The sequence below is a fragment of the Argiope bruennichi genome, chromosome 8, assembly GCF_947563725.1.
Source record: "Argiope bruennichi chromosome 8, qqArgBrue1.1, whole genome shotgun sequence".
In the NCBI taxonomy this organism is placed as follows: Eukaryota; Metazoa; Arthropoda; class Arachnida; order Araneae; family Araneidae; genus Argiope; species Argiope bruennichi.
The window spans coordinates 25,014,969-25,031,865 of NC_079158.1; the positions used below are offsets into that span (position 1 = coordinate 25,014,969).

Genomic DNA, 16,897 nt, shown 5'->3' on the forward strand with positions numbered 1-16,897 from the left:
TTTTCAGTTCAAGGGGTTATTGCAATCAAAAATTTCTTAAGACAATGAAATTGAATTAAAACTAAATTTAAACGAAGTTTAAATCTTACAATATTAATAAATTATACACAAGACATTTATTGAATAGATTCCACGGGTTTTTTTTTCTTTTGCAAGGAGTTTAAGAACTTTATATTAAATGTAATTTTTAATAAATTAAAATTATAACAATGTTTAATAAAATTTTATAGCCTAAACTTTAATATTTACCATTTAGGAGGATAGTACTAATTGAGAATTTAAAGGTTTTTTTACACAAGATGAAATGGAAAAGATTTAAATTACAATCTTATTTTATCGCATCCATTTAACGTTTCCTTTGCAAAAAAAAGCCGCCTGTCTACAAATAGATATTTTTAAATATTAAGTCAGCTAATTTAATTATTAGCTTCCGATTTTCCTAAGAATCATTGATCACCATGGTGATCAGGCATGGCAATCAATAGTTTCCTAAAATAAAGATTTCCGATTAGCTGGCGCGCTCAGCCAATCGGTCATCCCGCGACAGGAAACAAGAAAATGCGATTTTATTTAAAACTTAGCAAATGCAAAAACACGCTTAAATACTTCAAGAAAATACCAAAATATTCAGGATTTAAAATTTAGAATTTTAGAAGTTAAATTAAAAAAAAAAATTAAAACATTGATTTGAAATGGATGCAATAGCGAGAAAGAAAGAAAACAAATACAGCGAGTTTAAAGATAACTTAAATGTTTTTACATTTAAATTAAGTAATTATTAATGTAACATTTCTAGTCTTGCAATCAATCTAAAGTTGAGACTATAACATAATTCCAGAAGAAAAACTTAGAAATACAACATACCAACAGAAATCTAATATGTACAATTAAAATATTAAACATTCATAAAATTGTACATATTTAGAGATTAACATGAATTTTCTAATTCTTATGATTAAAAATTTAGTTACTTTTATGCTAGAATTGTAAAAATTTTAGCAACTTGTATTACATGAGAAATGGAGAATATTAAATTTTTGCGAAGTATTATATTTTCTACATGTATTTGGATATATAGAAAAGTTTATGACTACCATCACAAAAACGAATTGAAATTCGTATTTTAAAGCCATGAAATGTTTCATGGATTTTTGCTTAAAATCTACACATTCGTAAAAGGCGATTCACAAATTACAATAGCTTCTCAAACAAAGTCGAAAGAAAACCGAGGAATGTAGAACACGAGAAAAAGCTAAAGAGGCGAAATAGTAAAAATGTCAATTTCTAGATCAATTAATTTGTCAATTAAGATTAACATTTATAAAATTTAACATGATGTACCATAGGATTTTAATTGAATACTAATTTCATTTGAAATTAAATCTTTGAAAAATAGTTTCTTTTATTATATTAATCGCAAAGTTGACCACACAAAGTTTGCAGAAAATCCAATATTAAGATTCAGTAATCAATGCATTATAATAACTACTCAAACCTCTCGGGTGAAGTTAATTGATCCATGTGTACGATAAAAGAAATATGCTTATGGATTACCAATTAAAGCTCTGAAATTTAGGAATCTTCTACGATTGATAATGCTATTTCGTTAATTATGGTTTAAGTTTTTTTTATGGGATTTGTCTTATTAACTGAAGACTATATAGGCAATGGTTGAATCTGGTAAGCAAATCTGATAATAAAATTGAGTCAAACCTTCAAGTTATGTTTGATATTTACAATTTGTGGGGCAATTTAAACAAGCATAAGCGATATCAAAAGATACGAACACAGCAGGTCTGTTCTGCAATTGATGAAAATAAAACTAAGTTTTGAAAAACTTCAAATCGATGATGAATGATAAATAGAAGTGCATTTTGAATTCAGGATAAAGGCAATTATGTACCCTATAACAAAAACCAGCATTACCTTATAGTGTTAATATAGTTATTTCATGTAAAATTTCGAACACAATTTTTGCAAGATAAATACAATAAAGATCTACAAAGGATAGTTCTGCAGAATTACTTCAACTTCAAGGTTCTGGTAACTGTCAAGAATAATTTACCAACCTATAGGTTTCAGAATCGAGTTGCTTCACGGAAATTTCATTCTTCGGTTTGCTCTTGAGAATCTAGACGTTTAAAAGATGTGATGAGAAGCTGAACATCCAAATTCTTCAAGCTGTCTTATGGATATCTGTGGCCTGCAGTTATCTTTTGATGTCTTGCAATTTGTAGATCAATTTGAATGTCAGGATAGAATTATTGTCGACAGTTTTGCATTCCATCTGGGATTGAGCACAGAAATATCTGAAAGAGCAAGTAGCTTATCATAATCATGAATGCAAATATAAACAGAATGAATGTTTTACTTGTGGGTTTATACAATGATGTGTCAGAATTAATAACTTATACTGCAAAAATGTGTTATTATGGTAGATAAGTTTTTCATACAAAATCACTTAAATTGTGCAACAACAAGCGGTTATCACAGAATTAATGTTTGCCCTCCATCGTTTTAAATCGTTTGCCGGAGCACTGTTTACAGATGTTTCATCTTCTATCTTCTAACTGAATTTTCGACCTAATTCTTTTCCCGATTCCTATTAGGTATCGGATACTTTGTGAAACCGTCGCTGAGGAGTACAGTGGACTGTTTTGCCACATTCATCTATAAATCTTTCATGTACTTTAAAATATTTGAATATTTGTGAAAAATCTTTTCGAGGAATTTTATAGGACTCCTAAATGTGCATCCAAGTTGAAATTGGTTTCCAAATGCATTTAATAATGAGATGGATCTACAGTTAAGATCACATATTCGTGAAAACAAAGGAAAAATTTCTCAAAATTTGTCATTAAGAAATTAAAAGAATTTTAACATTCTCTAACCTACAATATTTTAAAGTTGGAACGTCAAAAAACAGGCCATTGAGTAGTATAAATATATAGGATATTGCATCAATTGCATTTTAAAAATGAAGCATGACTTACAATTGCAGTTTGACTTGAAATCTGTTGAAATTCAAATTAAAGACATTGATTTGTAATGATTTACTGCAAAAATAACTATTCAGAAAATCCGATGCTACTTAAGATTTTTCAACAAAGGATAAATACGTTATCCAAAATCTTGTGCGGGCAAATAATTTACGATCGATATGTGCAATAGCAAAAACAATCTACTTAAAGAACGTTCAAGACAATTTACTACAGAGAAAAGTTCAGTGAAATCTTAGACTTGCCTATGAATTGTGGATGTTATCTTGTGGACCTACGAGTTGTGGATGAGCCATATTTTGGTAAACATCACGGCAATTTTTATTAGATGTGCATTTTTAATTACCGAGAGCTGCGTAAGCAATGTTTTAATCTTGCAACTAAAACCGCTGATGTGACCTAGACTTTAAACTATTACGATTATTTAATAAAGTTGCTTATTTGAAATTTGTGGGGCCATTAAGTTGGACATGAGTGAAAACAATATAAAAATACAAACACAATACATCGTTTATGTAAAAAATGTCCACCAAGTTTTGAATTAAAAAAAAATGACGACGAATCATCAGGAATGCATTTTGAATTCAGGATATTTACAACTAATATTCTGCTTCAAAAACCAATACACCCTAGAGAATGTTAATGCAATTCTTTCGAGAGTGTTAATATACAGCATTTCGAAAGAATCACTTTTACAATACTAATATAGTAAAATCCTATAGTAATATTACAACTATTCCAGCTTTAAAAGTTCCGAAAAATGTCAAGAAAAATCTAGCATACCTATTGATTTTAAAATTAAATTTCCTGAAGATAAACTCATTCTTCATTTTGCCCTTGAGAATCAAGATATTCTTAAAAAATATGCGATGCCAAGTTGAACAAGCTCTAGATTTTCTGCATACCTTGGCTTGCATTATTCTTGTTTGTCTTTCAATTTGCGAAGTAGCTTGATGAATTAACACAATCGTCTTGGAAGTAGGACTAAAAATTATAGCCAATGAATGGAAATAGCATCTGAAAGAAAATCACTTGTTAAATTCATGAATCCAACAAATATAAGTCGGAAGAATGATTATTGCATTAAAAAAACAATCAAAAATTAATAAATCAACCCAAAATAATTTGATTACATTTTCAGTATACATGGACTTATTTCTACTTGAAACTGTCAAGTTATTCGGGTAAACTAGTGCTAATTATGTAGAAAGTTAAATAAAATTTTGAGTTAAATATCCTTAAATAAATTTTATAATATTTATTGAAATATAATGTAATTTTCATGAAGAGCCATTTGATGCATTCAAAACACTTGATCTTTTAAAAAAATTAGTTTAAAAGACATTTAAATTTCATTAAGTTCACTTCCGGTAAGCAACTACTAAAAAATGAATTCATTAACCAAACTTTAAAATTTGATGGAAATTTTGAAAGGAAAATTAGGGAATAAGCGAACGCATCAAAACCTTGAAATACACGGTATTAAAACAATTAGTTATTGGAAAGGCCAGAAGCGGATTTGGGTAAATCGCGGCCCAAGGCATGGCATATTATTGAACTCTTTCTAGTTTATTTTCCCATTTCAATACTTTAAAATTAATCGACATTTTAATGATTTACTTGCAATTTTTTTAATTCACTTTGCGAAAATATATATATATGAACTTTTATTACCACAATTCAATCATATTAAGCTTGGCGATTTATCAATACTCTATTCACTAGATTAATGTAATAAAGCTAGTAGGAATCTAAACTGCTAATCCGAGTATTATTTTACAATTCATAGAATTTGAATTTAACAATTTGGTAGTTACGCTGACATTAATTGGTTTTCCTGTGGCCTTAACTACCTCGTCGGAAATTTGCCATTAGAATGTTGTCATATATCAACACCCTAAATGTAAAAATTAAAATTTTTTGAATTTAAAGAAGAAACTTAATGGTATTAAGGTATTGTAATTTGTTATTACAATTTTTTTTTTAATCGAACAATTTTCTAATATTTCGGATTTTCTATGCTGCACTTACCTTGCAAGTTTCTGTTGACTATGACAGCAATTCTTATGCCTGTACGTAATAGCTGGTGTTAAGCAATGAAGCAAGATCATTAGCGTCTTTCCAAAAATCCAATGCCATCAAGTCCAGTTCCTTTTCATTAGGGTCTTTTATTTCATATTTGAGAATGCAGTCATCTTAGAGGATAATCGATGTTGAAACTGAGGGCGAGTTTCCGCACATTTTTAATGAGTGACAAAAGAAACATACTTTCAGTCTGCACCATTTAGTAGTCGTATCGGATTACTGCTGCGTTACTATATCCAAATTTACATGCCGGGTAGCCTACGATAAACTTGACGTCGGCGATAAAATCTAAAATGTAGAATAATCGGTACTAAAAAACGTTTATCTGTAGAATATGAAGAAACAAGCATCCAGAATCAAGTCTCGCAGAAATAAAAACATTCGTCAATATAGGTGACCGATTTATGTTTAGTTTCCTGTTATCAAACAGCAGTTCAAACTGCGAAACACATTGCAATCTTTTGGATACCGATTTCGTGAAACAGAAAAGGGGAAAAAATCGCACACAATCGGTAGATCATTTTTATCAAATATTCTAGCAATTGTAGTAAAAACATTCTATTGTCTTCGCCATCATGATTATTCATTAGATTCCAAGTTCAGATTTATAGCAGCAAGTCGCCAAATTCTTGAAAATTAATCCAACAAAAGCATTTCAGAATTTCATACTTTCTCTTCAATTGCTTTGATTTCAGTACTTATAATGCTGGCAGACTTAATTAAAAATTTTTTTGAATAGCACAATAAACTTTTGCCATGGTCTCCTTTCTACAATATTTCACCAAGTTATCTTGTGAGTGTTCGTGCTCTAATCACCTATGCCCTGAAGAATATCGCACTTCTTCCTTACTCATTTACAGAACTGAATTACAATTTCCTAGTCTGTTTAAACAGTTAAACTTTTTATACAAAAAGGGCCTCGATTTTCTTTATTCACGTGTAAAAAATAGTCATACCCTATATAAGAGATTGACCATAAAAATATTTCCCTCAAACTGAATTACATCATTGTCTTCGAAACGAATTTTGAAAATAAATGCATAATTTGAAATACTGCATTTCATTAACATTCCTTAATGTCTAAAAATGATTTCTATATTATAAGTACGATAGTCGACAGTTTACTAATGAATTAAAAATATAATCGTTTTATCAATTATATCAGTAGAAGTCGATAAAATTATATAGATTTGGCAACTACAGACATTTTAAATATCGGGATTTCTTTTCTAAATTCGCCTAAGTTCAGTTATTTCAAATGTATTCTAAACCTTATTCCCTCGGGCTATAAAAATACTATTTTAAATTCATTATATGCATGAGCATTTGTTATTTTCTTACTTAACGCTATATGCCGGTATCAAATATTTCACGAAATTCTAGTCTCCTAATTTACGCTAGGGGTTTGTTAGGCCAATATTTGCTGTGGTTTCTAAAATGACATGTAATGTACAAAGTTGTCAATAGCAATTATCGAAAAGAAGAAGTATTGGTTAGATAGTTATTTATGCATTTTCCAAGAATATGAAAAAGCATAAAGAGCCTTGGATGTTATTACGGATTGCAATTTTAATGGGAAAATTTCTCAGGAGAATCGATTAGAATGTTCATTTTGCGATGACACTGTATTCTCGTTGTCGAATTCTAAAAATAATTGGTTAATTTCTAATAAAGCTAAGTAAATTCTACATTCTTTCCACAGGTGAACTAAACAGAAGAAACTGAAGGTATTCTGAATAATTATGATAGTCAGGCAATTAATTGTTCAATTATATGCATTTTTATCGACATTCTCGACATACTTTACATAGAATAACAGGAGAAAATTCTCTAAATTTTTTGGATGCTTGCACAATATAGCTCGATTGTGTCCCTCTTTCAGCACAATTTAGAGAATTGAATATAGTTCAGCACTTAGGCATTCAGCCCTTGAGGCGGTTAGGTCCAAAGTTTTATGCAAATGTACAGTTATTAGAAAATATACCATACATATGTTTTATGTGATCGAGTTAAAGCGTTTACAAATCTAGGAACAGACAAAAAGTTTGATGGAATCAGTCCCATAATTGAATCGCGTATAAAGCGATGCAATGCAAATCTTGCAATGAAAAAATATGACAAGTTTATATAATATGACGCATTCTCGAATTATGTGAAGGAGGGCTGAGCGTTCAAGGGTAATTTAAAATTAAATTGTATAAATATAGCGTACCAGGTTTCATCCTTCGCAATAACATTTGAGTTATCGTGTTCAGAAACGGTTAAGTGGATAGATGATTCCTTAGAGGTCATTTGTGCTCCTCCGGACTGTCAAAAATAAGATTTAAAAATTTGACTTCATTTTTTGGCAATTACAATACCTTCATTTACGAAAAATAAAACCTAACAAAGAGCATCAAATTTTATCTTGTTCAAAGGTAATCTAAAAAAAAATTCTAGATTCACTATTTAAGCACTAAATGATACACAAGTTGAGTCATTCACAGCAACAGTTTAGTAAGGTAATTGAGTTGTTTCCCGATGCTTTGTCAAAATCTTTGTCATTGAAATAACAGCATCTTTTTTCATTTCGATCGATTCTTTCAACTAAAGTAAAATTTCAATATTCCTAATTAGGAGAATAGAAACGTCTTTTGCAAGAACATTATTTGCCTTCCGATGAAATTCAATTTCAAGACAGCAGGACAACCACTTTATATCAGGAGAATATTATTTTAACCCTCAAGATGTATTCAAAAAGATTTCCGATTATTCTTTAGTATAATAATTTAGAATATATATGCTTTTCAAATTAACTTAATATTGAACAAAATGCCAAAACTTTTGCTCATTGAAAACTTTAAGCAGATTCCGTTCAAGTTGTTTTAATTAGTTTTATTTCCCTAAGAGCATGAAGTAATTATAAAATATCCGAGATATGATATCCAATATAAATAACCGTATTTTTACGAATATCCTAAAAATATTAAATCTTTGTGCACGTAACGTAGTATTTCTTACCATAATATTAAATATCGGAGCGGTTAGAATATGACGAATTTCAACAACCCTGTTTTAAACATTTTATGCTATGACACGCAACTTCCTCAAGAAACGAAAGTAAAATTAAGAATTTGCAGAATTCTCAATTCCATTTATTAATTTTCAAATATAATCTGTGTTAATTAAGTGATGTACGGTGCCAAGATTCAAAATCGATCCATTTCATCAATAGGTTAGTTTCCGTTAGAAAGTTAGTTTATTATGTAGTTTATTTTTTCATTAGTTTTATTTCATCTCTTGCACCATCACATACTTTCTGTACTTCGTAATTAACTCCAGGCTAAAGCACACCCATTCCACACTCCGCCACAAAAGCACACCCATTCCACACTCCGCCACAAAAGCACACCCATTCCACACTCCGCCACAAAAGCACACCCATTCCACACTCCGCCACAAAAGCACACCCATTCCACACTCCGCCACAAAAGCACACCCATTCCACACTCCGCCACAAAAGCACACCCATTCCACACTCCGCCACAAAAGCACACCCATTCCACACTCCGCCACAAAAGCACACCCATTCCACACTCCGCCACAAAAGCACACCCATTCCACACTCCGCCACAAAAGCACACCCATTCCACACTCCGCCACAAAAGCACACCCATTCCACACTCCGCCACAAAAGCACACCCATTCCACACTCCGCCACAAAAGCACACCCATTCCACACTCCGCCACAAAAGCACACCCATTCCACACTCCGCCACAAAAGCACACCCATTCCACACTCCGCCACAAAAGCACACCCATTCCACACTCCGCCACAAAAGCACACCCATTCCACACTCCGCCACAAAAGCACACCCATTCCACACTCCGCCACAAAAGCACACCCATTCCACACTCCGCCACAAAAGCACACCCATTCCACACTCCGCCACAAAAGCACACCCATTCCACACTCCGCCACAAAAGCACACCCATTCCACACTCCGCCACAAAAGCACACCCATTCCACACTCCGCCACAAAAGCACACCCATTCCACACTCCGCCACAAAAGCACACCCATTCCACACTCCGCCACAAAAGCACACCCATTCCACACTCCGCCACAAAAGCACACCCATTCCACACTCCGCCACAAAAGCACACCCATTCCACACTCCGCCACAAAAGCACACCCATTCCACACTCCGCCACAAAAGCAGCATATTGTCATAACAATTTCATTTTTGTATCTGCACATTCGCTTTCTTTATCCTCGATTCCACTTTGGAAAATTTAATTTCATATTAATATAGAAGTTTTACAATTCACAGCTTAGAATACAAGGCATCCCTCTAAATTAAACCATTTTTTCATTATAAAAAGCATAGGTTTAATGTCATTTGCAATCGATGGGTACAAGGACAATGATTTATCGCTCTTGTATTGCCCTCCCTCTCAAACTGAGCTTCACGAAAGTTACAGAAAGACAAAAATATACATTAGTCTTGCACACTCGTATACAAAGTACAGAAGATCGTCAAAAATAGGACCTCGAGATTTTAATGAATCCACGCTTCAGTTGGCCCTTAATTCTAAAATTCATTTAGGAAATCGTTTGTTTACAAACAGCTACACTGGCAGAAAATGACTAAGGCAATGACATGGGTGAAATTTGGCATTCGATTTTTCATATTCAATTTCACATGACTTCGGGGGAACCTATCAACGAGAAGTTTATTTTACCGCGGGTATGTGAATATAACTTCTGAATACAATTTCCGTAAACTATGCCAAATTTGTCTCTCCAGAAAGTTTGAATAACAATGGTTAGATGCGATTCAGATCTCTGACCGTATTCGTCAAAGGTGGTGTTTTTCTATTTGGAGTGTTATAGCGCTAACAATTGAAGCAATTTGAATGTAATAAGTTTAAAGACAGCAATGAGCACAGGAAAAGTTATTTCATTAAATAATTATAAACCTATCAAATATCAAATTTAACCGAAGTAACGCGTCTTTCTAAATGGATCTAGCTATTTAGAATCATTCTCTGCATCTAAAGCGGTTTTGTAATTGTCTTGAAATCGAATTTCACAAAAGTGCGAGTAAAATTCTTAGAGAAATGTCATAATTTTACTTGCAGAAACTGAGATTTTGCTGCAAATGAAAGGATTTATCGATATAAAAATTGATGCAGTTGCTTTAATGACAAATGATTGACTATCGATCGGAGAACACCTTAATTTTCCGTACTACGCTGCTTCTAAATGAAGGTTCTAAATTTTTGTATTTTGCTTATTGCAACAAAATAGCTTATCTCGGAATTTCTTTCGATACCCTTTACACAATATAAATCCTAATAAGAAAATTAGGATTTTATTTTATTTTATTTTCCCATGTCTTAAATAAAATACTTATATTTACTGTAGTTGTTAAAATACTGAAGCTGGATTTTTCCATTTCCCCCGATTTAGACGGCCATGAATCCAATTATCACCTACTTTGATATTGCTTAGCTTTTCTGAACGCAACTTGAAAATGAAACGGCATAGAATGAAACATGGCATGCGAGTTTAATAAAAAATTAAAATTACACCTTTCGACTTTAATTGTACTTTGCTAGTAAACTTAACTCAATACTTTAATAACCTAACATTTGGGGATATATTTTATCATTAGAAGACGTTGCATCTACATTAGGTGCGATTAAATTTCTAATACAATTCCGTCCAAGAACTATCTTGTTTGCCTGCTCGAGGTTGGTATATGCTTTAACTGAGTAACACGCAATATATGTGGTATATTTTCTGATAAAATTGTTAATTTGCTTAAAATTTTGAACCCAACTGGCTCAAGGAAGATCTAAATACATATTCAATTCTTTATACAATTCTAAAATTTGACAAGTGTGCGATATTGTGCAAGCATCTGTAAAGCTTACGTGAAAGCTTTCATCGCATTCTTTGAGGAGAACGATAGAAAGGCGCATGATTAATATTACTTGCCTTACCACCACAATTATTCGGAATTTCTTTATCAACTTCTATTTAGCTCACCTGTCAAGAAGTTAACAAGGATAGTTCCCAACATAAATTTCAGAATTTTTTAAAGTAATAGTTTACCAAGTATTCGAACAGATTCATTTGCGAAAAAATCTTGCTTTAAAATATCATCCCACTAATATCTGCCTAGATTTAGATGTCTTCATATTCTTCGAAAAAGTACTTTCGTTTTGAAATGCATACATATCTTACATACATGCTAACCGATTCTTGCTCTTTGATAATTACTAATCCAAATTTTGTGCATCACATAACATCGCAAAAACCGCAGAAAATGTTGGATTCACGGACTTGAGAATTGAATCTAGAAGAATGGAACCTTGAATAGTATAAGCCTCGTCTAGAAAAAACAGTTCCTACAGAGCTAATCAGGAATTTGTAGTCAAAGAAGAATTTAATTTGAATAGATTTGAACAAAGGTTCAATAGAAATAAGACATTAATTTTAGGTTGAAAAATACCTTCATTAAGAAAGAGGAAAATCAAAAATATAAATGGTATAACACTCATGCACTTGAAAATTAATAATACTTTTATCCTACATTCTAACAAATATTAAAACGCAATCCGAATTTGAAACTATCGATTTTTAGAAAACGGATTAAGATTTTCAAATTAACATTTTTAAAAAATTAGCAATTACAAACTAATTCATAATGCTAATTCATTCAATTACAATAATAATTCATTTTTCATATATAATCGTTTGCGTTTAAGATTCTTTGAATTTAGTGATTTATATTCAACTGACTTATTGCATTGAAATGCATCGTAAATTCATTTTGAAAAGTTCACGAAAGTTGTATAGTTTTGGATTGCGCGCTAAGTCCTCTTGGACTTTAAATTATAGGTATTTAATTTAATGATCAATCTCTTATTTTCGAATTTAATTATTCGTTACTCGCTTTATAGAACGAAACCCATTTTCTCTATTTAAAATTTTGAAAAATTTGCCAATTTTTAGAAATGATCTGTTGTAAATGAATTTCATTTAAATTTATTTTTCCTTTTACTTATTAAATGAGTAAGGAAGCAGCGAATACCAGGAAATATGAGGTCTTACTATGTGCAACAATTGGGATTCGAGTATCAACCTTGTACATCACAGACAGACTTGCACTGGCATCCATTATAGAATTCTAAAGCTTCAAACAAAGTTTATCAACATGGCTTGGAAAGATAAAGGAAATATCAGACAGACATTAGCTCGGGCATCATTTTAGATGAGTGCGCATGCAAGGTACAGGACCTGAAAAATAAAAGAAAGTTTTAGAAACTGCTGTTTAGAAGGTTTTTTTTTGTTTGTTTGTTTTGTCTATTTCGCAATTCATTTTTATAAATTATTGAATTGTTAAAATAACCAATTTTTAACTAGATGGTCTTTTGTTTTTAGTTTTATTAACATACTTTTTAAAGCTACACTAGGGATCTTTAAGGACGGATCTCGTAATTTTGAACCGTGGCCAGACGACGAGGACGACTTCTAAGCCGGCACCCCCTTTCCAAATACCCTCATTACACCACAAGCGGTAGGAGGTTTGGCCCCGACGGATTTAACACGTGCACCAAACCTGCTTACACGATGGTTCTTCAGTGAAATCAGATCTCGAACCTGAAACTCGCCGGTTTCGAAGCCGATACCTTATCAGGCCACCGCGACCTCGTGGCCTTTTCTTATACGGTAGTAAAGATTGACAGTTATATTCTGAAAATATTAGAATTGTATTTTTATAGTCTAGACTACCCTAATTCAATAATTTTCAAAATTTTAGCACCTAAGAAAATGAATAAATTGGGCTACAAGATACCAGCTAAGCACATATGATCTAAAACCCATTTAAATAAAACTAAACAAAATGGTTAATATCTATAATGATCTTTTGATTTGCTTAAGTCTGAAAGGGCATTTGCGAAAGCATTTGAAATACGCATTTGTAGCGAGAACTCGGAGCAACATAATTGCATTTTATTTTTCACTCCGTGTTTTTCATCCTTAGTTTTGACAAAGTTCAGTCACCAATTATGGCAATACAACAAATTGCGTATTCGAGTACAGGAGCATTTTATAGTAGAGAAAAAATTGTATTTGCGTATTAATCCCTTCGGATATCTTTATTCGAGCATCTAATTAGATTCAGTATCAAGAATTCAACTTGTAAGGTTCCAATTAAATTTTTAAAAACAATTTGTGGTTAGTTTAAGCAACTCATTTAGGCTTCATATTATTATACTGTCTGAAATAAGAATACCAAATATGTTATGTTTTCCCCTTAAGAAATTATATGCAATAGTTCAAAACGTTAAAAAGTTTGGTACACGAAATCCGAATAATGGATCATCGTCATCAAATTGTCTCCGATTCAAAAGCAATTTCTAAGATTTAACATTCTAAGAGATCAACATTTTCATTTCGTCAAAATAATCATTCTTAAAAGTTAAAAATTTCCATCCAAATTATAATCTTTTTTCAATCACTCTTTAAAGACACGAGTACTGATTTTATATAAAAACATGAAACTGATAATTTTATACAATTTTTGTTGCGTAGTAAAAACCGTAAAGGGAAGAGTTAAAAGCCAAAATATGAAAGTTGGTTCAAAATAGATCTAGAATATGGAGTTTGTTTTCAAGATCACCCATTAAAAATGCTACAAACAAAAGTACTGCAGGGTTTAGAGCAAATCAGAAGTGAAAATAAAGATATTTAACACTTTGAACCGCTTTCAAAATAATTTAATGGTTAGGCTTGATTTCAGATACAAAACGAAATAAACTTCAAGTGTAATATTTATTAATTTATATACAATGACGAGAAATTGAATTAGTAGCACAAAATTAGCTACACATTAAGGCAAAGTGGAAGCTTATGATAACTGAAATACAAAAACTAGTTTCGAGTTCGAAAATTGTTGATAAAGATTAAAGATAGGGAATCTGATTACTTTGTCAAATATATATATTTTTGCTTGAAACTAAGACGTGAACCAAGCTTTCATTATAGAGGTTGTATTATAAATTCTAGCTGTATTAAATATTAAGGAGGCTGTTGCATGTTTTCATTCAATTTACAAATAAATTGGCATATTAAAGTTAAATTCTTAAAATAAGTAGAACTGAACTTTTAATGTTCGATATAACTGAACTTTTAATGCCTTTGACATATTGAAAATACTTTGCCTATCGTACTTTTCAAACATTTTACAAATTTAATGACTAAATGGAAATTATTTAAGTAATTTTGCCAAATCAATGAAACAGCAAGAATTTAAATTTAATTGCATGTATAAGTAATATTTAGTTTTCCCCTCTCAATCACTTTGACAAAACAGAACTAGTATTTCCCTTTTCGAAGCTATACGAAAGTTAATTACCGACAAACACTGCAATTCAAAACATGAAGTGGACGTCAAACTTCACCATTAAGCGAACGAAAGGATTTGCCGCGCACTAAGTCAAAGTAACATCGGATTTTGAAGAATCGCGAATCCGACTCTTCGTTCCAGATGTCAAGAATAGAAAATATAGAAAATTTGACATCAGCCAAAGAATCTTTTCACTTTTATTGACTTGCAAATAATTTTAGTATTTAACGGCAGAAGTAAAGCAGCAGAGACTAATAAGATAGAAATTGTTAAATGGTCAATTTAACAATTTCTATCTTATTAATCCTCAGAAAAGTTTAGTTTAAAGGGCTCGAAGTTTAATTAGCCCGAATGAATGTTTTAGCGGAAGAAATTAGCTAACTATTGGGGTAAATTACGCATTAATATTTAAAAACTCATTAGCATCAATGCAATCTCAACTCATGCATAATCACAATTTAAATTGGTCCATATTGTCTCTTAATTATATCAATCAATAACCACTAATTGAGAGCTTTACATGTTACAGAATATATGCATACCAACTGTTCTAATTTTCCCTCCTTTATTAAGGTTTTATGTTTTCCTAAATCTAATTTAATGGACATAAAATCACAAAAATTTTATTCTAGGAATTTATTGGATAATCCAAGCTTTTCGACTTGCAATTGTATGTATCCACATGCAATTTAGGGATTAAAGAATTCATTCCAAAAAATTTCTAGAATATTCGATTACTGTTTGACAGGATTTTTACTCACGGAGTTTGGGTTAAAAGACCACAAAAAGAATGTATTATGTAAAAGTTTTGAATTTTCTGCAGATATCACTGCAGAATTGCTTCTAAAATTTCCGCAAGATTACGTTATTACCAATTTTATTGTGCAACCCATTTATGTACAATGGGTAAGTTTTATGCGTACCTCAAATTCTCATTATTAAACTGTCAAACCTATAATGCGTTCATTGATATGGCAAAGACATGTGTAATCTATAAGCATACCAAATGTTGAACAAATAACCAATTCGTTTAATACAATACTTTCCAATAACGGAGAGTATCTTCAAATTAAAGAAAACTCAATTGTGAGGTTAAGAGATTAGATATTTAAAGGATTTCTCTACTTAAAACATTTCAGAAAACTTGTGTAGCCAATCATTTTCAAGTAACATTTAAATAAAACATTTACATTGAAGCATTTAAATATCTCGTTCCTCGGATATTAGAATATTTATATAGAACAAATATAGTGAATGACCTCAAATTATTCTAGGTTCTTTCTTCATTTGAAGACAGTTGTTAAACAGAACTTTGGGAAACTTCTATTTTGAGAAGCTCATTAGGAAATTAATATTTCGAATTTATTGCTAAATAGAAGTTCCACGTATTTATATAATTCAATTTGCATTTAGGCAACGACACGCAATTTACTGTAAAACAGAAAATGCGAAAGTTCGCAGTTTAATTATATAATTAAAAGAAACGCCAAAATTAAAATCTATCGGGAAATATTTCAACAGTTGTTTTTTATTTCAGAAAGAATATAAATTTTATGTAGACATTCCGTCGAAAATTATAATTCTTCAACAAAAAGAAATATTTCAGTGGTAGATTAGAAAGTAACTGCATTTAAATAAACAAGAATAACAAAACTTACCCAGCATTAAATCAAAATATGCTGTTCTTGAGTCCATTATAATGAAATATTAAACATTCGCCATTTTTCCAGAGGCTTTATGCTTACAAGTGTGCATGCAGCCATTTCCAACATTTCAAAAGGTACTTACGTTGGAATTTAAATGAACTAAACCGATAGAAGATTCAGAAAGCTTTCATCCAAATTCTGCGCGTTAATGAATATTCAGTATGCATATATTTGTATGAAACAAATGAGAAAGATCAGCAGGAAAGCTAACAAGTATTTAAGGAAAGTCTCAATAAATCCAAGTTGAATTCAAACATAATTTGGCTGCATTTTGAAGTTATATGCAATCAGAGACACAAAACTACACGAAGAGAATAATATCCTCTAACGATAAATTGCATACCGCCTTAAATACATATTGCCTTGGAGAATTTACTGCTCGCAACTAGAAGCCATGTGATCTTTCGAGATCACGTGATAGTTAATCGTCTGATTCATAAAGGAAGCTATTGGTGGAAATCACAATTACGTTTGTATACAATTTGCCTATTTTTTACTGATAACATCTTATCCAATGTAAATAAGATACCACATCCTGCTCTTTTTTCTGTTGGGTAATATTCCACGCCCTGCAAAATTAAATGGGATTGATGCATTTAACGTATATAACCAGCATATGTTGATTATATAATACTTATTAATTGGTATGTTGGAACGAATCACTAATAAAATTCATTAACATGAACCTGATTAATCAGAATATA

The 16,897-nt window shown here is 31.4% G+C and overlaps 1 protein-coding gene across 2 annotated transcripts; it reads right to left on the bottom strand.

Annotated features, from left to right (window-relative positions):
• Positions 1-1,029: 1,029 nt before the first annotated feature.
• On the bottom strand, positions 1,030-16,492 carry LOC129981567 (uncharacterized). 2 transcript variants are annotated; one of them, XR_008785325.1, is made up of 4 exons: positions 16,146-16,492; positions 12,189-12,374; positions 3,783-4,016; positions 1,030-2,309 (listed from the first exon to the last, which is right to left on the bottom strand). XR_008785325.1 is itself a non-coding variant. In XM_056092463.1 (3 exons), exons 1-3 carry the CDS (start codon positions 5,108-5,110, stop codon positions 2,210-2,212), a joined length of 414 nt encoding a protein of 137 aa, XP_055948438.1. In that variant the 5' UTR covers positions 5,111-5,538; the 3' UTR covers positions 1,030-2,209. The 2 variants fall into 2 exon arrangements, 1 of the variants encoding a protein (XP_055948438.1); XM_056092463.1 differs by lacking the exons at positions 12,189-12,374; positions 16,146-16,492 and adding an exon at positions 5,031-5,538.
• Positions 16,493-16,897: the final 405 nt, after the last annotated feature.